At 44.3% G+C, this 23,719-nt stretch overlaps 1 protein-coding gene across 2 annotated transcripts in view; it reads left to right on the top strand.

Moving 5' to 3' along the window:
• GLG1 (golgi glycoprotein 1) overlaps positions 1 to 23,719 on the top strand; it is a 105,160-nt gene that overhangs the window by 25,132 nt on the left and 56,309 nt on the right. For both annotated transcript variants that reach the window (XM_090062359.1, XM_090062360.1), the window contains exons 2-4: positions 14,664 to 14,696; positions 17,119 to 17,205; positions 19,855 to 20,070. In XM_090062359.1, the coding sequence (XP_089918485.1) occupies positions 14,664 to 14,696; positions 17,119 to 17,205; positions 19,855 to 20,070 (336 nt within the window). The remainder of the gene's footprint in view (positions 1 to 14,663; positions 14,697 to 17,118; positions 17,206 to 19,854; positions 20,071 to 23,719) is intronic.

The following is a 23,719-nucleotide window of genomic DNA, read 5'->3' as shown; positions in this document are numbered from 1 at the left end:
AAAGACCCCCAGGGTAGGAGCCAGCACCACTTCGCTTGGAAGTTGGTTCCAGATCCTAGCCGCTCTGACAGTGAAGTAGCGCCTCCTGATGTCTAATCTGAATTTACCCTCTGCCAGCTTGTGACCATTATTTCTAGTCACTCAATGGTAGTGCTCGGGGAAACAGGGACTCCCCCAATGCCTGCTGGTCCCCTCTGACTAGTTTGTAACAGGCCACTAGATCCCCCTTCAGCCTTCTCTTGTGGAGGCTGAACAGGTTCAGGTCCTGTAGCCTGCCCTCATAGGGCCTGTCCTGCTGCCCCCGATCATGTAGGTGGCCCTCCCCTGGGTCCTCTCCATGTTGTCCACATTCCTCTTGAAGTGTGGCGCCCAGAGCTGGACGCAGTACTCCAGCTGCGCCTGACCAGTGCCGCGTAGACCGGGAGTATCACCTCCTTGGACCTGCTGGAGATGCATCTGTGGATGCATGACAAGGTGTGGTTGGCTTTTCTGACTGCATCCCCACACTGCCTGCCAATATTCATCTTGGCACCAATGATGACTCCAAGATCCTTTTCTGCCTCTGCACTGATGAGAAGGGAGTTCCCCAGCCTGTAGGTATGGTGCTGGTTCTTCCTCCCCAGGTACATCGCCTTGCACTTGTTGGTGTTGAATCCCATCCTGTTCTCATCCGTCCACCCCTGTAACCTGTCTAGGTCTGATTGTAGCCTATACCTTCCTTCTAGCATGCCCACATCCCCCCACATCTTAGTGTCATCAGCAGATTTGAACAGGGTGCTTTTTACCCCCTCGTCCAAGTCACTGATGAAGATGTTGAACAGTGCGGGCCCAAGGACCGAGCCCTGGGGGACCCCACTGCCCAAATCCCTCCAAGTCGAAAATGACCCATCCACTACCACTCCCTGGGTGCAGCCCTCCAGCCAGTTGGTGACCCATTTGACTGTAGGTGTTGACACCACAGTCCCCCAGTTTCTTAATGAGAACAGGGTGAGAGACTGTGTTGAAGGCCTTCCTAAAGTCTAGGAAGACTATGTCCACTGCTACCCTTGCATCTAAGGATTTGGTGACCCGGTCGTAGAAGGCCACCAGGTTGGTCTGACAGGACCTGCCTCTAACGAACCCATGTTGGTTGCCCCTAAGCATAATCTTCCCCGCTGGCCCCTCGTGGATGTGCCAGAATAATTCTGTCAAAAAGCTTACCCAGGATCAAGGTAAGACTAACTGGCCTATAGTTCCCTGGGTCCTCCTTCCTCCCTTTTTTGAAGATGGGAACCACATTGGCCTTCTTCCAGTCCTCTGGCACCATGCCAGAGCACCACAAGTGCTCATAAAGCCGTGCCAAGGGTCCCGCAATGACCTCAGCTAATTCCCTCAGCACTCTGGGGTGGAGATCGTCTGGACCAGCTGATTTGAATACATCCAGTCCCTCCAGAAGTTCCCTGACTAGATCTTCCCTGACCTTTGGCCTAGGTGCGCCTCCCCTGGGGCCTGAGGGGGACCTGGTGAGGGGGCTGATATGGGCCCCGATCAGGAAAATGGAGGCAAAGAAGTCGTTAAATAGGTTAACTTTGTCATCTGATGTGATGACCAAATTTCCTAGCGTGTCTTACAGGGGCCCCACGTTACCCGGTACCTTCTTTTTGGCCCCTATGTATTTGAAAAAGGACTTCCTGTTCTTGATCTGGGAAGCTAGTCCCAGTTCCATCTCCTCCTTGACCTTCCTGACTGCCCCCCGGCAGCCCCGAGCAACCACAGTATAATCCTCCCTGGTGATGGCCCCTCCCTTCCATTGGGTGCGTGCCTCCCTTTTAGCTAGGAGACGTTCCCAGATGCTTTTGGTGAGCCATGCAGACTTTTGCGCCCTCCTGCCCCCTTTGATCCGTGTTGGGATTACCTCCCTTTGGGCTTGGAGGATCATCTCCTTAAGGAATGACCACTCTTCTTGGACACCTGGCTCCCCTCCCCTCCAGGACCTCAGTGCTTCCCCGACTATTCTCCTTAGCTCATTGAAGTCTGCCCTCCTGAAACCTAGGGCTGCTGCCTTGCTGTAGGCCTTTGCCACCTTGTGCTGGATGGTGAATTCCAGCAGGCGATGATCACTGTCGCCCAGGTGGTTGAGCACCCGCAGCCCCCTCACCAGGTCGTCACCCGTGGCCAGCACCAGGTCCAACAAGGCGTCTCCTCTGGTGGGGCTGTGCACCTCGTGGGTTAGATGGTGGTCCTGCATTTGAGCTAGGAACCTACATGGGCAGTCAGACCTGGCTGACTGCTCTTCCCAGCAGATGTCTGGGAAGTTCAGGTCACCCATGATGACCACGTCCTTTGACTTCATTACCTCCGTGAGCTGACTTAAGAATTCCTGGTCTAGCTCTTCCCCTTGGTTGGGAGGTCTGTAGTAGACCCCCACCGTTAAGTCTCTTTCCCCTCGACTGCCTTGTATTCTAACCCAGAGCACTTCCGTGTGCCTCTCCTTTTGACTCTGTGCTACCTGGTGAGGATGTGTATTCCTCCTTAATGTAGAGTGCCACACCCCCACCTTTCCTCCCTGTCCTGTCCTTCCTGTATAGCCTATAGCCCTTGACATTCACTGCCCAGTCATGTGTTGGGTCCCACCACGTTTCAATGAGCCCCACTGTGTCCAGGTTGGTGTCAGCTAGCAGGAGTGTAAGTTCCTCCTGCTTGTTTCCCATACTATGAGCATTTGTGTAGAGGCATTTGAGGCCTCTTGTGGATGTCTGCACTGGCCCCCTAATCTCAGCATTGCCCTGGCTGCTGTTGCTTACCTGTGTATATGTTCCACTCGTCAGTCTAGGCTGGCCTGTACTTGTGAGTGCTGCTTGGTTTAGCAGTCCAAGGCTTCCTCCTCCCTTGTCTTCCCCTTCCACCGATGAGCCTAGTTTAAAGCCCACCGGAGGAGATCCGCCAACTTGGAAGGAAACACGTGCTTACCTTTAGGGGAAAGGTGGAGCCCATCCCACCCGAGCATGTCTCGTCGTGATGTGCGGGTCGTTGTCAAGGAAGCAAAAGCCTGCCTCAAGACACCATTCCCGAAGCTGTCAATTGGTCTCTGCGATGCATGTCTCATGCCATCTTCTATGTCCATTCACTGGTAGAGCAGAAGAGAATACCACCTGTGCACCTATCTCCTTCAGCATGCCCCCCAGAGTATGGTAGTCCACCATCAGATGGTCAGGGCTGCTTCTGGCCACATCATTAGTGGATTAGTGGACATGGATTAGGACCGTGGGGTAGTAATCGGTGGGCTGGATCACAGCCTGGATCATCCCCGTCACATCATGAATCTTTGCTCTGGGTAGGCAGTAGACTTCTGTATCTCTCAGGATGGAGTTGCCTATGATGATCACTTGAGGTTTTCTCCTCTGGGACTGCTTAGCTCCTTTGGCCTGTTCGGAGTCTGGAGTTGCCTCCTCTCTCTCCTTCTCCTCCAGTGTTGCCAGGGCCTTGTACCTGTTCTCCAGGCAGAGAACAGGTATATGATTCTTGGCAAACTTTTTCATGTTGTGAACTTCTGTTGACCAAAAGTTTTAATTATGTATAAAAAAATGCAGTAGGTCTGCAGTCTTGTTCATGACACATTTGGGGATGAAAGTTCCCTATTTGCTTATGTTGTTCAAATTATTTTACATTCAAGGATTAAGGACATGTTTCAGGTCTATTTGTCAAGCAACCTAGGAAAAGTATTTCCTATTTGTTTGGGCATTTGCACAAGCTTAGTAAGAGGCTAGAGCAGGGGCGGGCAACTGCTTGGGTCCACAGGCCACATAAGCAATTCTGGGGAGCTGCCATGGGCTGGTTGGCACCCATTTACCCTCCTCCCTTGGCAACAACCCAGAGCCTGCACAGCTTGCAGCTCCTCCCTGGCCCACCCTGTACCCACTTTGAACACACCCTGGTGAGAGCAGACCAGCCAAAACCTGTGTGCAAAGCCCCAGCCCTGCATCGGCTCTGGACTGCCTGCCCATGTTGACTGAACAATACTGTGTGCTCTAGAACCTGCCAAAATGGGACTTCATAGATTGTAAAGTTGGAAGGGACCGGAAAGGATCATGGTGTCCGACCTCCTGCCCATGGCAGGGAAGAGGACCGTGGTCAGATGACCCCAGCCAGGTGACTATCAAGCCTCTGCTTGAAGACCTCCAAGTTAGGTGATAGCACTACCTCTGTTGGAAGTCCATTCCAGATTCTGGCCACCCTCACTGTAAAAAACAAACAAAAACAAACAAACAAAAAAACCTTCTTCCTAATGTCTAACCTGAATCTACTCTCCACTAGTTTGTACCCATTATTCCTACTTACTCCTAGGGGTGCTCTGGTAAATAGCACATCTCCAATTCCCTGTTGACCTCCCTTGATAAACTTATAGGTGTCTACAAGGTCTCTCCTCTTGTGAAGGCTAAAGAGATCCAGATCCTTCAACCTCCCTTCATATGGTTTTTCACAGAGGCCACTAATTATGCAAGTGGCCCTCTTCTGAACCCTTTCCAGATTCTTCGTGTCCTTCTTGAAGTGCAGCGCCCAAAACTGGACATAGTACTCCAACTGCGGCCTGGCCAATGCCGCATAGAGGGGGAGCCTCACTTCCCTCAATCTGTTGGTCACGCATCTGCTAATGCATGACAGGATGCAGTTGGCTTTGTTGATGGCTTCATTACGCTGCTGGCTCACGTTCATCTTGGAGTCAACTATGACTCCAAGATCCCTCTCAGTCGCTGAGCTGCTGAGGAGGTCATCCCCCAACCTATAGGTATGCTAGGTGGGGTACCTTGCATTTATCTTTGTTGAATTGCATCTTATTTCATTTTGTCCATTGATTCAACCTGTCCAGACTGGCCTCTATCTGCTCCCTGCCCTCCAGTATGTTAACTTTGCCCCATAACTTGGTATCATCTGCAAACTTGGAGAGGGTGCTCTCCGCACCCTCGTCCAAATTGCTGACGGAGATGGTAAAAAAAAAACAAACACTGGTCCAAGGGCCGAACCCTGCGGAACCCCACTGCCTACCTCCTTCCAGGCTGAGAACGACCTGTCCACCACCACTTTCTGGGTGCAGTCCCTAAGCCAGTTGGCCACCCACCTGACTGTATAAGTGTCCACCCCACAACCTGCTAGCTTCCCTATGAGAATAGGATGTGAAACTGTGTTGAAACTATGTTTAAAACACTTGGGATGTTCCTGGGGAATCCAGCTTGGGCCCTCCACTTAACTTTGCTGTCTAATGTGGGGACAGCAGACAACTCTATCAATCACACCTCTTTTTTTGTTTTTTTGTAAAGGTGTACCAATGCTTCGGTCTAATATCGGATTGGCACTGATATAAAGAAAATTTGTTTATATCAGAAATTGGCCTGAAGTGGCCGATAACTTGGCTGATTAAATGGCCTGTGCATGCACGCAGCCACAGTGCAATATGCAGGCAGTGAGAAGCACAGATGGCAGCATCGAGAGCTGCGTGCAGCAGGTAAGTAAGTCTGTGGTGAAAGGGGAGGGGTGTGGTGGGCCTCTGTAATGAGGAGGGTGAGGGTGTGGAGCTGGAGCAGCAGCAGGTGCTGCCAAGCTAGGGCAGTGGAGGGGGGCACAGGACAGAGCTGTGGCATATTTGGGGAGTATGGGAAGGGTGGTGCCTTCTGCTGCTGCTCTCACTGCTCATCTGGCTGGGGGGGGGCATGTGCCCTCAGATCTGTGCAGTGTGGGCAGTGGTGGCGCTAGGAGGGAGGCAATGGGGTGGTTATGGCGGGGGGGGTTTGTTTAGGGGTGGATGCAGCCCTCCATTGTAGCCCCGTCCCTGTGCCGTGTCCACCTGCCCAATGCCGCTTGGTGCCGGCCCCAGCTCACAGCTGCAGCCTGCCCCACAGCCTGCCCCACCTGCCTGTATCTGGGGCACACTCACCTTCTCCAGTGAAGGAGGTTCTATTGTTTTACTGTTCTAGCAGTGATGGGGTTTTTTGGCATATTTTTGGGGTGGGGGTGGGGTTGTATCCAGTCTAAACTAACTTGGAAATTTTGGGCCATTACAATTTGGAATATTCTGCTAAGATGGTGAAAAGGTGTTCTTTGTGTTCTTTATGGCAGCCCTTCAGTTATTTGAGGACTGCTATAATGTCCTCTTAGTTGTCTTTTCCACAAACTGAATGTGCCCATTTCCTTTAACCACTCCTCATATGGCTTGTCACATGAATAATAAGAAAGTTGGTTGCTAAATTCATCCTGTAGTATTAATACTTTAAATGACAGCCACCATAATACAAATGACAGTCCTATTTTGGACGTAGTATTTTTCACAGGGTTCATACTAGAAGGGCACTGAAGGGGACATGCCAGATGAAGCTACTATTCCCTTTTTCTCTCTGCTGTGGGCCAGATCCAGTCACTTTAGGGGCTTCTGTTCCTAAGCCATCCCAGACATTTATCCAACCTCTTTGAAGGCCTTCAGTGAAGAAGATTCCACAGCTTTCCTATGCAGCTTATTCCATTCCAACCATCTTTTTGAATTCTAATCTTCTTCAGTGTTTTCAGGCTCCTAGTTTTGCAGACTTAAGCAAAAGGTTCTCTAGACCCGTGTCCAAATGATAAGTAAAAATGTTGAATTGTTCTGGGCCTGCAATTTTAGTTAGGCCTGTGGAACCCCACTTGAGGCTGTCTGACCTTCTAACATCGGTCTGTTTAGTTACTCTTTGCTTGTGGTTATTCGGCCAACCACATATCCACCTAACCTAGTGTTTCCCAGGCTTTTGATACCTGGGGCATACTTTCTTTTTCTGGATTAAAATCAGTGGCACACTTTACTCTTACACCCAAAAAGGGGAGTGGGGTGAAAAAGTGGCTTTGTGAATGCAGTTTACAGATGGCTGTTCCCAGCTCAGTATATGTGCCACAGCAAGGGAGTAGAGAGGTGGCAGAAGCAGTGGTGGCATGGGCACAGGGAAGACCTTCCTGGGAAGGCAGTATGAGGCTGAACTGAGGCAGTAGTCTTTTTTGACAGGGCCACTCTGCTGTGTACCCCAGGATTGAGGTGAGGATATTAAACAAACTTTGTGCTGCTCTAGGAAGCTGCAGGATGCAGGCATGGCTGGGGTGAACAAGAGAGCAGAGGGATACTTGTTGACAAGGTTTTTCTGGAGCTTTGCTTGGCAGAGGCTGGGCAAGAGGACTCCCAGCTGCCTGCGACTGGCTGGACCTGGGAAGGAAGGAGAGGGAACCCACATTTACCTGTCCCATGTGGGAGGACACAGCATGTATAGCATGCAGAGCAGAGTACAGCAGAACTGTGCTGAGCACCTGGAAGTGCAGCATGGCTGTATCCCCAGGGTGCAGGCAGGGTGTGATGGTGGCAGCTTGTAGATGTCTGGTCCCAGTGCTGCTGCTACTTCTCCCAGACTGCTCCCTGGGTGTGGTGCATTTGCAGCCTTTAGTTATTGGGGAGCTGCACCTGGGCTGGACATCTGCAAACTGCTGCCACCTACCTCCCCACTCTCCCTGCCTGCACCCTGGGGACATGGCTATACAGCACTCTGCATGTGTGCTGCGCCCCCAGCTTAAAATACAAATATATATTTTGCAGCACACCCTCTGGGAATTGCTGACCTAGCTGTAATTCTAGCTAGCCCACGTTTCTCTAGTTTACTTTTATAAGAATGCCATATTGGGACTGCATCAAAAGCCTCACTGAGACGTATAATGTTTATGTTTATTCATCAAGCTAGTTATCCCGGTAGAAGAGGAAACTGGTAAGGCTGTGCAAAGCTTCGGTCCCTGATTCAATTTGGCCCGATTTGGTGGCTGAATCTCTGAATCCAAATCGAATTGGAGGACCTTGTAACCTCTCTGAATCACATTGGAACCCTCCAAATCGATTCGGAGATTCAGACACAGAGACAGTTTTAAATTTTTTTCTACATACCTTTAGGTAGCAGGGGCTCGTGAATGCTGTGATGCTGGGGCGCATGTAGTGTCCCACAGAAGCATGGGAGGCTCTCCAGCGTGCTTGGCAGGAGATCCAGAAGTGGACCAGAAGCACTTCCAGGCCACTTTGGGTTTGCCAGGGAGTTTGTTTGGGGAGGGGGGTCCTGTGCACCCCTGGCTTGGTTACTGGTGCCTCCTAGGTTCAGGGGCACCCAGGGTGCTCCTGTAGCCGATCGCTGAGCCAGGGAGGCACGGGGAGCCCCCCAGCACGCTCCCCGGCAGACCCAGAAGTGGACCAGAAGTACTTCCAGTCCACTTCTGGGTTCACCGCTGAGCATATGGAGGGCCCGCCCATACTCCTGTGGGATGCTCCATGTCACAAGCTGTGCCTGCTACTTCAAGGTATGTAGAAAAAACTATTGAAGCTGTCTGTGTCCAAATCACTGATTCTCTGAATCCGCATCCAATCTTCAGATTTGGATTCAGCCATATAGAATCGGGGACACTGATTCAAATCAATGAATCGAATCGCTGTCCTTGATTCAGGCTAAATCTGAATCAACTGGGGCCCGCTTCGCACACCCCTAGAAACTGGGTTGTTCTGGATGATTTGTTGAAACAGAATACACTGACAGAGCCAGAGTAATAAAGGAGCATTGAGAATAAGCAGCGTTAATTATGCTTTGAGAAGCAGACATGCAGGTACAGTTGATCAAAAGCTATTCTTGCCTCTTGCATTCAGTTGTAATTGTTCTAACCACAGAAGATCTACATTTAACTGTGACACTATCAGAAAGTAAAATAAGATCACTGGTGTCATAAAAAGTGTAGAAGCCCAGTTAAGTCATAAAACTTCTTGGCTATGTTTCAGTTAGAATATAATTCAGACACTCCCTTTTATGGAGTCCTTATTGTTCTGGAAGCAGTATTAAGACAAAATCTGAATACATTGTCTTATTCTGGAATAAATTTTCATTCAGGGAGTTAATCCTATAGTACAACTTTAGTGATATAATTATGCTGCTAAATCTTCATATATAGACACTCAAGAGGGAGTGATTTTTAGGTAGCTAAATTTAACAACATTTTGACATTCTAGCCTGGCAAAGTTATGGATTGGCATTCATTTTTAAAGTGAGCTTAGTGACTTTTGAGATTTAGATAATGATCTTGATTAGCCTGATGGATATAAAATAGTATAGTAGGAAAAATATGTTCATTTCACTGCATGAATGCTTAGTTCAGTGGCTCTTAATGTTGTTAGACTGAAGGCAATCCTTGGAAAATGCCAGCTCATAGCTTTTTTTACTTGTTTTTTGACTGTGGAAAAAATAATAGAACCATTTTTTTATTTCAGAGAACTTGGAAAAGTCATAGCAGATCAGAATGTTTTTTATACTGTGTGTTCCGATTCAAAATCTTTAGGTTTACCTTGTGAGTTTCAGGCAGGTATTTGCATACTTAACAGTGCTATAGTGCAGCACCTTGGGGAACCCTTAAAAGGATCTCAAGGCACCCCTGGATGCCGCAGCACTCTGGTTGAGAATCTGTAGCCTGAGGTGCGGGGCAGCAATCTGTAACTTACAGATCAGATTCTGCCTGTGAAGAGACTGGGTTTCCCCTACAGCAGCTAAGGGCAGCATTCTCCAGCCACAATAGCAGAGGAGGTGTACCCAGGGTCCTGTTGCCTGCCATATTCAGTTTGTTCTCTCTGCTGCAGCAGAGGATGAATCCCTAGTTTCCTAGTACCTGCCCTTTTCCATCCATTTCCTTTATGGCATCTGCAGTTTGCTAGGCAGGGAGATGTGGTCCTTAGTTGAGGCTGGGTCACAAACCACTGCCCGTGTTGGCAAAAGCTTGTCAAACCCTGCACTAGAAGGTCTTACTGCTTCATAGGAACTAGAGGTGTACTTCATAGGAACTAGAGGTGTACTGCACATTCTATCAGCACAGTTAAGAGGAAAATTGACCTTATCAGCAATCATTTTTTCTTGGCTGATAATGTTGCTGATAAATGCTGCATATATGTGCTCAGTTGCAGGATGCATGCAGCCAGGAATGCAGCCAAGTAACTTGGACAGCATCCCCCACAGTGAGGGAAGGAGTGGGGCTGGAGGGAAGAGCTGCTTCCTGCCACTGAGCACCTCCAGAGGAGGTGTGGGGGGCATGTGCCCCTGGATTTGTGCATGGGGTGAGGGCAGGTTGCCTGCTGTGGGCTTGAGGCCAGGGTCTGCACAAGTCACTTCTCAGTGGGGGTGCTGGGCAAGGGCCCATGGTTCTGTCCCGCTTCTAGGGTAGCATTCACCACCCTGGCTGGGAAGCTTCTGTTCTTGTCCCACTCCCTCTCTCACCATGGGGGCCTCAATCTGCCCTACCATGTCCCTTCCCTCCCTCCTCTCTCCCTTCCCACACCACACACTGGCAGGAGGCTGCTGTCCAAGCTGTTGGGCTGCATTCCTGTAAATTGGCTATCGGATCAGTATTAGCCAGTATGACTAGTTAATAATCGTCCATTGGTATTAGCTGAGAATCTATTGGTGTACCCCTAATTTTAATGAAAAATTGCAACACGTTTCTCAAGGCATGTTAGTTGGTATTCATGCTGTTTCCAGTCCCTAATGCTGGATAGTTTTGTACAACTGTTTAGTGTAAAAATTTAACAAGCAGAAGCTGGGCTAAAATTACTTTTATGAATCATTCAGTTTGAGACTCTACAAATTCTAAATGAAAATTGTTAGTTTCATTTTAAATATAAGGACATTTAGTTTTTAGAATTTAGGGGTAATGAGAACATGAAATGTGTTGACCTGTTGAATAAAAAGGCCCAAGTTTCAGTGCCCAACAAATGAACAAAAAGTGAATAAACTGGTATCTAAATCCAGTTAATTGTTATCATTATGGTCTTATAAAGAAAAGATCTCCTTGGTTGGATTTCGGGGAAGAAGAGGGGTCTTAAATAATCCATGCTCTGGGAAATGAATAGAGGGAAATTCTCAAATTAGCCAACAATAAGGAAAGTTATCACTAGGGTTGTATTAAAATCCTCAGATGTAGTGGATCATTCCTAATAATGATCTTTTAGTCTGTTTGTAGTAGGGCCAGTTGAAATGACTTGGGTCAAGATGTGGCTTCACTCTTGACTTCCTTGGCTTCTGTGCTTGTTAGACTTTTGTAATATATTGTGTTGGGTTTGACTTCTTTTGATGTTATTGGGTCTCATGGTGCATCCTCTGGATGATGTGTTAGTTCCTTAAATGTCTGGAAAAAGAGTAGTTTAGAAGTAAGGATGAAGTTTTGGCAGGGTCTGCAGAGACATTAGTAGAATCTCGGGGGTTTTTTTTGGAAGTGAGGCAGTATCTTGCAAAAGTGAGAGAACTTTTGAGGTGGCTTGGTTTTTGTAGTAGTGTTTTGCAGAACACAAGCGTCTTAAACCTAAAAGGATTGCACCCGAGTCTGATATTTTTACTCTTCAACTGTAAACGTACAGAAATCTATGTTTGGATGGTAGTTGGTATTTGGACATATTTCATATTGCATAAGCTGGAGTGTCCTGGGCAGTGCACACCTAGCTGAGTAGAAACAATTGTTGCAATTTATTTACTTGACTTTCAGCATGGAGTGTAACTGCTTTCCTCTGTATAAAAGGAAAATTACCGTGTTAGGTTTCTCTCTTTGGTTAGTAAGATGAAATAACCAATGCATTATGGGAGTTGTGGTCTACTGACTTTGTTGGTGTGCAAGCAGCATAAATATACTTGCATATGTGGTGTAATGCCTCTAAACCAGATGCAGTTAAATCATTAATGATCAAATAGGAGCTTCAAAGTGATGCGTTAACTGATAACATAGGTAACAAACTTGGACTTTTAACTGGGCAAAGGGAATATGTATATCTTTTTAATAGGCTTCATTTATTCTTTTATTATGTACATACTTAGATTCCTATGGTACTTTTAAATATAACACTTGGCCCCAAAGAACTTTGTTTTTGGGTTGTGAAGGGAAGGAGCTCTGATTATAGAAGTGTTGACAGGGCTGGTGCATGTGTTGGTAGTACCACGTGTTCTTTGCTTGCATTAAGTATTTCTAGCGTCCCTTAAACTTAACTTATTGATGAATAATTTTTAAGACTGATGCTTGGTTTTGATCTGCATGATGAGGTGGTGGCTTAGCTTACTGGCTTAAAATTGCACTCCAGCTGTAAGGAACACTGGAACAATAAATTATTAGGACAAGAATGATACTGATACTCCTTCAAGTGTGTGTATGTGTGTGGTTATTGAAGGTTTTCCTTGAATTAGTTCCTCTTCCACTGCTACAGCAGAGAAGATAAATCTGGGGCAGTCCAGTCCAACCCTTAACCTCTGCCCCCCCCCCCCCAACTTCTTCCCAGCTCCCTCATTGTCAGATGCTGTTCTCCCTGAGCACATGGAAGTGAGGGGCATATTTGAAAACACTGGCTTTCAGATTGACATACGTGTAGTAATTTTCATATTATCAAGTTAATATGGGTACCAGTAGATCTAGTTCATTTAGAATTGATGCATTTTACCTTTTTTGAAACTACTACAGGTTTTTGCATAGGTACCCCATAAACATTAAGCTGCATTTCTGTTTCTATTTATATATAGTTGAAACTATGCCTGATATTAGTCCACAGCCAAAAAGGCTCATGATTTACCATATAGCTGCTGGGCCTCAGCAGAGTTGAGAGTGTTTCAAGCCATGGTGACCCCATAGCTGAGCACTGCTCCATACGGGTGCACACTTCTTCAGATCCTCCCCCTCCCTCCCCACCCTAATTAGCCCTCCACTTTGATCAGGCTTTTTGGTTGTAGCCATGTTGGTCTAAGGACATAGGCAGGCAAGGTCTTTGAGTAGACGTGGCATCTTATTAGACCAACTGAGCAGTTGGAAAAAACTTTTTAGCAAGCTTTTGGGTGCAAATCCCCCCTCTTCAGGCATAGGGAGTCTCTGCTGTTCTGAGACTTCAAGGAATGAGAGAAGCTAAAAGTGTGGCAGGGGGTCAGTGAATACAATAGGTGGAAATTAGGAAAACAAAAGGTAGAGCAGGGAAGAGGGATTAAGTGTGGGGGGGAACCAAAGGTGAGTAAGGGAGACTCAATAGCAGTAGAAATTGGAGGTAGAAAAGAGGCTGTCTGTGAAAAAGAAAATGGCTAGAAATTAGGAAGACAAAGGGCAGAAAAGGAGGGAAGGGGAGGGGAGGAAAAGTGTGAGGTCAGGTCTGTTGGATTTTCTGAACATTGGGTTTTCCAAGGGCGTTTCCAAACATATTTAATGAACATTGACAGTCCAGTCTTCATATCATAAAACTGCATGTTGATTTGTTTCTAGTAATATGCAAACCTTGCAAAATTTAAATGTAGGCCTTCTCATGCTACTTAATTGTTAGAGGTGAAATCTACCCTTTGCCTATATGCTGAATAACTGGAGTGTATTTAGAGGTAACCTCTAATTAAGGAGTTTAAATGTTCCCTCTATGCTCCCCTTTTTAATGATGAAACTGTTATTTCTTCCCTTTGTTCTGAAATAATGATGGTTCAGTCATTGGTGTAACATGTACAAGAAGCTGTCATACTAAACTACTGAAACCTAATGGACTACATCTAAACATTGTGTATTTTAATCGGCATGCAAGGATTACTTAAATTGTTGGTTTCAGTGAGGTTTAGAGGTTTTATACTGCTTTAGAGACCTATGGCTATAAAAGAGAAAGCAATATGTTGGACTTCAGTTGAAGAAAAAACTTTTCATGGTGGATTATGGGGGTCAGTGTTCCTTAGGCAAGAAATGCAAGTGGATGAACCGGTGTCATGCTTGTAGCCTTCTCTTTAGCTGAGAAATGACATAAGGATTTGTCTCATTTTTTTTTTTAGAGTCCAGCTAGAGGGAAATTCAGGAAGAGCAGTGAAGAGCTGATAGCCAGTCTTGCATCTATCATTGTTGATTCTTAGCCAAGCATACTTCTTTTGTGCATGAATGTCCTTGCTGGAATATGTTAGAATTCGGTGAATCAAGACCTGCTTACTAATACCTATTATTTTAATTACTATAGGACTGTGGTAGCATCTTAATTTTTATGGATTACGATATCCAAATATATGTCCATATTTCAGCTGCAAATTACACATGAACATTAAATTTTATCCACTTTCTTTGCTTGAGGAAGTAAATTGTAGCTTTACCTGTTGCACTTCCAAATGTAGAACATGGATCCTTGGATCTTTGGAATAAGAGAACCATATTTTCTTTCACCTTTTGGCCATCAGGATGACTTTTTGGATGCCCTACTTATTCATTCCAAAGCGCAATGTCTGCATGCCTCTTTCAGCAGATGCTCTGATTTCTTGGCATGTAAAGCATAGGTGATTGAGCTGAGCACAGATCAGGAGTGTCACGTGGGAAGTACATGAATACTGATCTTCCCATGCAATTTAAAGACTGTGAAACATTGTTAAATGTATTCTGCTAAAAGTTGTGGAGCATATGTGGATATCTTGTGAAATTAAGCCTTGATAGTTATGCAGCAGCAGTCTTGTTTTTACAGGTTTTAAAGCTTCCTACTTAATGCTTTTTATGAAGTAAATATTATGGTAAAAAGCATTGTTACATTTTGGGGAGTGCAGACCTTCATTTTTTTTCCCCCCTCCCCACAGGATTTTGCAGATTTAACATTAGATCTGGACTAACATGTTTTTCTTTTTCCTTTCCCTTCACTGCAGCCTGACAATGAAATCTCTTCAGAATGTAACCACGTAAGTATTGCTTCATTTTCTTTCATTTGTAACTAGCTATTGTATTTCTTCTCCTGGAGGCACTAAGGGGCTAATGTGATTATGGGTAATGGAAGAAAACATGTCCCCTTTTAATCTCCATATAATCTCAGTTTTTCTGATAGGGAAACCTCTCTTCTCTCAGCAGGAAAGGGAGAAACTCGCTGAGCATAATGAAATGGCACAAAGTTTATTAAATTTTATTTTTACTGCTTTGATATGGGGGAAGAGTGGGTCAGCTAAAGCCTTTTTTGCCCTATACCCTCGCTCTGTGTGGCATTTTCATGCAGGATAAATGAGATTGGCAAAAAGGCCCTGTTGAAAGAGATGGAGATGCAAATGCAGCATAAAATAAATGCTTAGAGGTTATTAGATTAACCTGAATAGTTTCACTGTCAAACAAAACTCAGTAGCTTTTACTGATCTAGTTTGCATTGGTGAATCAGAGAGATTGAGTAGCTTGTAAAATAGTACAGCTGTTGGTATTTAACAGTTGTTTTTGAGTTCCTGAAACATCAGGTCCTGATAAGGATGATTCAAGTGTCCTGAAAGAACCATGTGGTGAACTGACACTTGCGTTGTGAAATAGGAGTGTTCCTCAAAGGCCTGTTGGTGTCATCCCTCAGGTGTATTCTGAAAGAAAGTCCAAGCTGTAAATTCTCCTTATCATGTAGACTTGTGAGGCCAAGGCCTCAGGTCCATCAGTTTAAAAACCTACAATACTTAACCACCCCAGGCCGCCCCCAAGTCTCCCAGAAATCCGAGGAGTCGTATGTTAGTGTGTCTGAGTTGGAGCTGCACTCTAGTTTGGATCTGCTGCTTAGAGTTGGCCTTAAAATACTTAATTGTTTTACGAAAGCAGAGAATAGGGTATGGTTCCAAGAGGAGGCCTCGTTAGGGCCCAGTACATAGGAGCATGGGTGAGGGCGCTACAGTGTGTGTGTGTGTGTGTGTGTGTGTGCGCGCACGCACATGCACAAGAGTCCATCTCACCCTTTCCAAAAAGTCCTCTCATCTTTGCTTCATTTTTTGAGTGCTGGCAAAGAAAAGACTTTTGTGGGACTGCTTTGTGACAGCTGCTGCCATCACCTGAAAGTTCTGTGTGGGTCATAACACATCTTCTGCCTCATTTTTGACACACAAGATGTGTGTGTGTGTGTCTCTCTTTCTTGGTTCATGTATCAAATGGGTCTCTCTTTTGGGTCATGCATCAAAGGATAGCAAGTGTGATAGAGGATGGACTTGACCACTGAATATAGATTAATTAGCTGTTACAAAAATAGCATTTGAAATAACATTTGTGTTTTAGACTGTTTTATAATGTAAAACACAAATGTTTTTCATTCAAAGGCACAGTTGGATCTAATCCCTAATCTTAGCAGTCACACCTCTTGCTGTGTTGCATGTGCACAGCAGGAGGCGGCATTGTGGAAATAGAGATCAGATCCCAATTCCATTCACTTGCTGGTGCAGGGAGGGAGCCATGGTTGGGAGTGCCAGGAACCATGATCCTGGGCTCCCACTGCATCAACAAAGTAGCAAGCAGTGTGCCCATGGCTGGGAGTGCCAGCAAACTGACTTACGTTCCCAGTCCCCTGAGTTCACCAGCCCCACATTCTGTTTTTAAGGTGCAATGACAACCAGCTGCAAAATTATTACTCATACTTTGTGTAATAATTTTGTGGCTTATTCCATATTTTATTGCACCATGATTGCATGAACATGCCAAAAGAGAACCCATAGATTTGGAGTGGCCTGTCACACTGCAGTTTACCCTGGATATTGTTGAGGTAATAGCCTTCCAAAGAGAAGCAAATGGGGGACTGAATGCACAGCTCACTTAAACTCTAGCCAGGTTCTAGGTTTTGATTAACAAACCCTGTCCAGTCTGTTACCTGCCATATTTCTGAAGAACGTGTTGCATAGTACACCTAAGCCATAGCATGTGTATTTAGTGGACTGAAGGGACTTTCCTGAATTTGCAGTATATGTTAATTTATGGAGTTTCCATTGTCTTATGACCCCAATTCCATTAGTTCTGAAAATGGATGCAACACACATATTGAGTCCATTTGTGCTCACATGATGAGAACTGGTTTTGGTGATGATCTAGTGAGAGAAATAAAAAGTTACAAAAATAAATCCCCTGGTAACTTTGTCTCAATTTTGAATATGGAAGATTACATTTGTGAAGCTGGATATTGGTCAGCTTAACTGAAAGAAATTGCTTTAAATCTAGCTCTAGACTGAAGCTAGTGCTTGCTTGTCATCCCTGAGCTATAAGTTATATGCTTCTGCACAGTAGAATTGGGCTACTGCACAGTTAATGTCTTGTGTAGTTGCGTCCCCTGTATAGGAGATCGCTAACCCCAAATAACATTCTCTTCCCCTCTCTTTCATATAGTTGTTGTGGAACTACAAGGCTAACCTGACTACAGACCCAAAGTTTGACTCCGTGGCCAGAGATGTCTGTAAATCCACCATAGCAGAGGTAAGAGGGATGGCTTATTGACTCATTTTTGGGGGTGGTTTAACCACCAAAGCAGATATCATTTTAAATCTAATGAACATTTTGAACCTCTCTAGGTAAGAGATGATTTAGAGATGTTTAAAGCTGTGTTGTGCAGCCCAATGCCAAGCTGCATGGCATGGCTTTAAACTTGCCAGCACGTGGGAAACGCGTTGGCATCCCACACATGGGCACCTTAAAAGCCATGATGCGCGTAGCCTGGCACTGGGAACTGGTTCCCCACGCTGAGCTGCATTATGTGACTTTAAAGGTCTGAGCATGCATTGGTCTGAAATTTTATCCTAGATACCAAAAATTGCACATCCTGTCATACATTTTGGTATTTGGGACACAATTCTTCATAATCTGTTGTGTTTATATTAATGTCTGTCTAGATCTGTTGATATCAAGTATGTGTAAAACAGTAGACCCAGTAATCTTTGGCATATGCATTTTTATTCTTTGTACGTAAAGTAAAGAAGGGAAGGTTAATGTCTCATGGTATGGTGTCTATCTCTACATCTTTCAGAGGCTTAAATTTCTGTTAAGTTTTTCTGATGACTCTAAATTACCTAGATTTAACTAATACTTGGGTCTAATGTTCTTTCAAGGTAACGTGCACTCAGAGAGAGCTTGTGTACTTGAACCTAAATGAATGTGTTACACAGCATTGTATGGTGAACAAAACTCTTTTGCAGCCGCACATGGAACTGCAAAGCACAATAGGAAATGCTTGAGCAGAAATCTACTCTTAAGGTTTACATACTCTAAAGCACACATGAGATGCTATAGAATTGTGTGTATAATGCCATTCAGAATGTGAACACTGATTGTCCAACTGAAGTTTGGCTTGAATAGTGAAATAATCTTTGGTTTCAGTGGTTAAATGTGTGCAGTGTAAAGCAGATACATGTGTATTCTGGAAACTGAGATTGAAGTAATTTCATATCTGCTTGTGTGACTTCATCCAGCTGTTATCATGGCTTCTGTATAATGATTTTGCTTTTAATGATGGCATCTACGTTGCTTTCAAAAGATAACTCGTGACATGGATTGTTGTTTCTCTTCCCAATCTCTGTCTGTATTAATGTTTTTCTTATGGTTTCCAGTAGTATTACTTCCCATATAACTCTGCTGATGTTGCCCTTCCTGGGGCATTAGTGAAGATCAGTTGCTAGCATTTTAGCCATGATGTTGCTGCTTTTTGGTTTTAGCCATAAGACCCCTGAGTTCTTTTTTTGGAGTCGCTGCTTTCCAGGCTAGAGTCCATCATGCAAGTATGGCCTACACTCATTGTTCCTAGTTAAGACTTTATATTTGGCCATACAGACATAATATATTGTTTTCTTGCATTGGTGGTATTGAATTTATTCGCCAAACTTGCAATGTGAAAAAGGTATATCAAGTTAGCGTGGCAAGATGCTTTTATCGTAAACTCACACTGGTTTGTATTAATTAGGTTCCCAAATTAGCAGGGAAGATGTGATTTAAATCACTAGTCAGGAAGTCTCAATTTAATCATTGTTTTCCACAAAAAGTGCATTCTTGTTGTTTGGTTTAACCTTCATTAAAATATTCCCAACCAAGGTCTCTTATGGCCTTGCAAGCCTTGTGCCATGTTGGGTTTCCCCTTCTACCAGTACCATTCTCTCACTAGTTCTCAAATCAATGGAGACTCTATACTCAGACATGTATCCCTCAAGACTTCTGGAATAGTTTGCTCAAAACGTTTCTCTTAATTCCGCTGCCCCTTCCTCCTTACATTGATCTCCAAAATCCTCCCCCTTGTCCAGATCTATACCAGCCCCAACAAACCTCTTTCTAAAAGTGCAAAGTTTCAAGAAGTTTAAATGAATAGAGGGAAGGGCTTAACTGTGTGCACACAAACTTGTAGAGACACAATAGGGCTGAGGGTAGGTAATCAAGTCTGTTATTTCTCATCTTCATACGTTGCTGTTAATGAGGATGTTATCTCTGAAGACACAAATTTACAGTTTGAGAACTGAAACTAAGCATCACAGAGATGCTTAATGGGATCTTCTAGACTGAGCACTTAGTCCTATAGGGTAGGGTGGTTTGTTTTTTTTGGGGGGGGGGGGTTGTATTTTTAATCTTTACTAATCTATAGAGGAGCCTCTAGGAACCCCATAAGATTGGGCCCCTAATATAGCCTGTGGTCTTTTGTGACCTACTTATAAAATGTTTCTAAAAAGGTTACATAAATGTCTCAAATAGTATATAGTTATAAAGTTATAATCCTTATTCTTTGTATCTTTGAGTTCTAACATAAATTAAAACTTATCTTTATATGGTTTTTTACTTGATTTTTTTTTATTAAGTTGCTTTTTAAAAAAATATGCTGACTTAAATTTTTTAAAAAATCCAATTTTTAATTTTTTTTTTAATTGTTGATTCTTATCTGCCATTCAAATTAGCCATTTCCCCATTTTTCTGATTGAGGGTCAGGCTGAAAGACTTGTAATTACCTAGGTAATCTTGTGATATCCTTTTTATATCTAGGACCAAAAGTAGCTTCTTTTCATTTCCTGAAACTTCCTCAGTGTTTTGAGTTTTTTTGATAATCAACATTAAAAGATGTGTAAATTTGAACACGTTCTTTTCTTTGAGCAGATCAAAGATTGTGCAGAGGAGTCAGTTAAAAGAGGCTATTTGGTGTCCTGTCTGGTGGAACACAGAGGTAACATCACTGAATACCAGTGTCATCAGTATATCACCAAAATGACAGCCATAGTCTTCAGTGATTACCGTCTGATCTGTGGCTTCATGGAAGACTGCAAGGCTGATATCAACTTTCTCAAATGTGGCAGTATTCGACCTGGAGAAAAGGTATTCAGAAGACAGCTGAGATTGGATTTGCGGTGGGGAGGGGCCTCAAAGGGTCAAAGATCATTCACAATTTAGGTGCCACTGTCAGACTTTTATGTATAGTAATCTTTAATAGCAAAGCTGGAAAATGGTAACACGCTCAAAGAAGTAAATAGAACAGTATTCTTATTTCAAGTAATAATTTAGCTAATGATTTGTTTGGGTTTTTATTAGTACTCCAAGTTTCTATTGGAATACTGGGGAAAATGTTATTTGCTGCTAACCCACCCACTTTTGTCTTGATTTCTATCCCCTCACAGTCTGAACTGGTAGACTATGTCCTTTTGACCATACTTGTAGGTAACCAAGGCTTTATAGGATGAATCCTGTAGCCAGCTTTGACTAGAGCTGTTGCCAGGCTAATTTTGGCCTGTATTGCCATCCCTAACATTGGAAGATTATCAAGGAAGTTGCTGTTGTGGCCTGTCTTTTCCCATATCTTGTTTCTTGGAGTTGATTCAAGATGAAGTAGAGTGGTCTTGTTGTCCAGATTACTTTTTTTATTTGACCTTTTTATTTGCATGGCATGCCACTTGTTGCAAGAAGCAAAAGGAACATTTTGTTGATGGATACTATGGGATTTCTGGTATCATTAATACTTTATAGTTTTTATATAAATAAAAATTTATCCTTTTGTTCTGCCTTGGTTAATTTCAGAGTAGTTAAGATAAACCCTGTCACTTTGTTTCACGCCTTTCACTTTAAGATAGAAGAGCTGCACATGCTCAGTTTTGGTTTTTAATGTTTGTTCCTCTTTGGCTGTCTCGTCTCCATTCCATCTTCCAGCCCTTGCAGTAATTCATCAACCTGAGCAGCCTCACTTTTTTCATTGGAAATATGAGGTAATATCCAGTATAGGGTGTATCTGTTTCAGTTCTGTTTCCCTTAATGAGCCACTCAAATAAGACAAAAACCAAATTTGGGGTAAGGTACCTAGAGGAAGTGGGAAGACATTCTAGGCACTATCTCATCCTTTCTGTTTCATCATAGCTAATGTAATAATGATCCTTCTGTCACCATATGTAACTCCATAATTTGTTTTGTGGTAAGTTCAAACAAACTAAACTTAATACTTCCTAGCACTGAAAACTCAAACATTACCATATTTACCTGAAACAAAGACAACTTTGAATTCAAGATGACCCTGCAATAATTAGGTTCTATACATGGAAAATTAATACATTTGTTATAATTTTCCATGTATAGGGTATGATTATGTGGGGAGGTCATCTTTAATTCATTTCTCCCACTGCTGCAGTGGGGTAAGTAGCAGTGGTGAGAGGAAGTTGGTTGGGGGGCTGATGGTGAAGAAGTTAAGTGGCCCTGTCCATCTGTTCCTGTGTTGTCCCCCCCCCAAGTTCATACACACACTTGCCTCTGCTGCTGTCTGCACACCAGCAGCACACCCTGGTGGCCCTGCCCCCTGCTTCAGCTGTCCTCCAGCCTGGGGATTCAAGCACACAGTCACTTTGGGATCTGCCTGACTGGGCTTTGGCTACTCTGCAGCTGAGGCTGAAGCTGCCACTGCCAGGACTGCCATGTGGCTAGACAGGGGTCAGAGCAGCCATGTGCTCTGGGTTGGAGCAGGTCTGAAGTGGCAGGATCAGGGGGCAGAAATGGAAGGCAAAGGAGGCAAGGGTTGGTGCAGTTTTGACTCTGACCGTAAGCTCAGGTCAGCACCAGAGTTGGAGCTGCAACATCTGCCTGCCCTCCCCTCTGCACCCTGCCCCCACCCCATGTCTTGAATCCAAAAGGGGAGGCTTTTCCCTGTGTTACACTTGGGTGTGGGGGAGGGATTGGAATAATTTATCTTGGACTTGAGTAAATATGGTAAGCTGTTAAAGGTTAAATCCAACAATGGAGAAATGAAAAAATGTTATGAGAAGCAAAGCAGAGGTGGGAAGCTGAACTGTTTGCTTGTTAGAAATCTTCACTTTTTTTGTGAGAAGTTCACTTCAGCTGATCCTGTAGTACAGGAGTTTTCAACCTATTTTAATAAGTGTACCCACAGCAGCCCCCTTCTTAGTAAGTGCACCCCTGGGGTGGGGAGGGGGGTGGTGAGTGGCCCAATGCTGAGTGGGGGTTGGGGAAGGCAGGGAGGCGAGTAGCTGGATGTCAAGCGGAGGCATGGCGAGCGGCAGAATGACGGCAGTGCAGTGTCTATGTGGCCCTGCTTTTGCCCTGCCCTGGCCCTGCTCCTGTTTGGCAGCAGCGTGAGATGGTGGTGCTCCATCCCTACCCACCCCCATGTATCCCTGGGACCTTTCAAAGTACCCCCAGGGGTATGCGTACCCCTGGCTGACAACCCCTGCTGTAGTGCTCCCCCTCTTAAATTAGAAAGCAGCTATTAACAGGAAGACAGTAAGCAAACAAAAGGAATGCAGCTAGGTACTTATTAGCTTGTGTTTTTCCTGGCTAGGAACAGCCACAGAAATGGTGGGACTCTGCTGGCACTTGGACAATGGACAACTATCCCCTTTTTAAATATTTTGAAGAGCAGGGGAGCTGTTACAGTGTAATATTCATCCTGCATGCTCAGATATGCTAAATTACTGGCACTTTGACTCTGAATGGGAACAGTTAAAGTTGCAAAGATTTTACTTCATGTATTTCTACAGAAGCATACAGTGGTAGCAGCTGTCATATTATCTTATCCATTTCTCCCACTGTACACTTTCTCCTCCAGTCATTGATTCTTCTCGTCTTATTGCTTTTTACTCTTACCTTCCCCTTCTCTGTAATTAGAAAAAGCACTGAATTTTAAGGATTCCATAAAATTAAATATTGTAGCAAGATATTTTTTTTTTAAAATGGAAGATGTGATTTTTAAAAACTATACATGCAGATTGAATTTTGTATAGTCTGTATTCCATAGATCAATATTAGAAATGGTGGGTCGCCCCCCTCCTTCCCTACAACAAACAGCGAAAAATGTGCTCCCCTCCAGTCCTGTATTAGCCTGAAAATGCAAGTGTCTTAGGCTCCGAATCCAGCTGTGAGGACTTCAGAAGGATGGGAAAACTAGAGGATTTAGAGTATAACTAAAATATGGCACTCTCTTAAACCCTTCAGTGGCCTGTAGCAACCCCCAGGGGAAAGTTTTCCTTCCCTGATAGGGTGATCTTTCTTAAAATTGTCTTTTCTAAAACTGCAGTTTCAGAATCATAGACTATAGTTCAGTCCTGCAGGGGACAGTTTATCTAGTCCAGTGATTCTTACCAGAGTTTTTTATGACACACTGGGGTATCTTTAAATCTATTTAAGGGTGCTGTGAGGTACACGGCATTATTGCTAACAAGCATGATTCACAAGATAATCCATGTTCTAGTATTTTTGTGCAGTTGAAAAAGAGTCAAAACTAAGAGAGTCTATGAAGGGGCGCTTCAAGTTTGGTGAGGGGGATGCCTCATGTCCAGAAAGATTGAGAACCACTGGTCTAGTCTGCCTGGCTTTTTTTTCCCTTGATCTGTGTTGCTTTAGGGTGAAAAGTGATTCCTCCTTCACCCACAAAATAAAAGCAAATTTTGTCTGATATTTTAAAAATGGCTGGCAATTTATCTATATTTTTTTTCTTTAGAATTTTTGTGCAAATATAATGAACAGAGTGTAG

This window comes from Crocodylus siamensis, chromosome 9 (assembly GCF_052110815.1).
Source record: "Crocodylus siamensis isolate JL-2025a chromosome 9, ASM5211081v1, whole genome shotgun sequence".
Classification (NCBI taxonomy): domain Eukaryota; kingdom Metazoa; phylum Chordata; order Crocodylia; family Crocodylidae; genus Crocodylus; species Crocodylus siamensis.
This window is presented reverse-complemented; position numbering and strand designations above follow the sequence as displayed.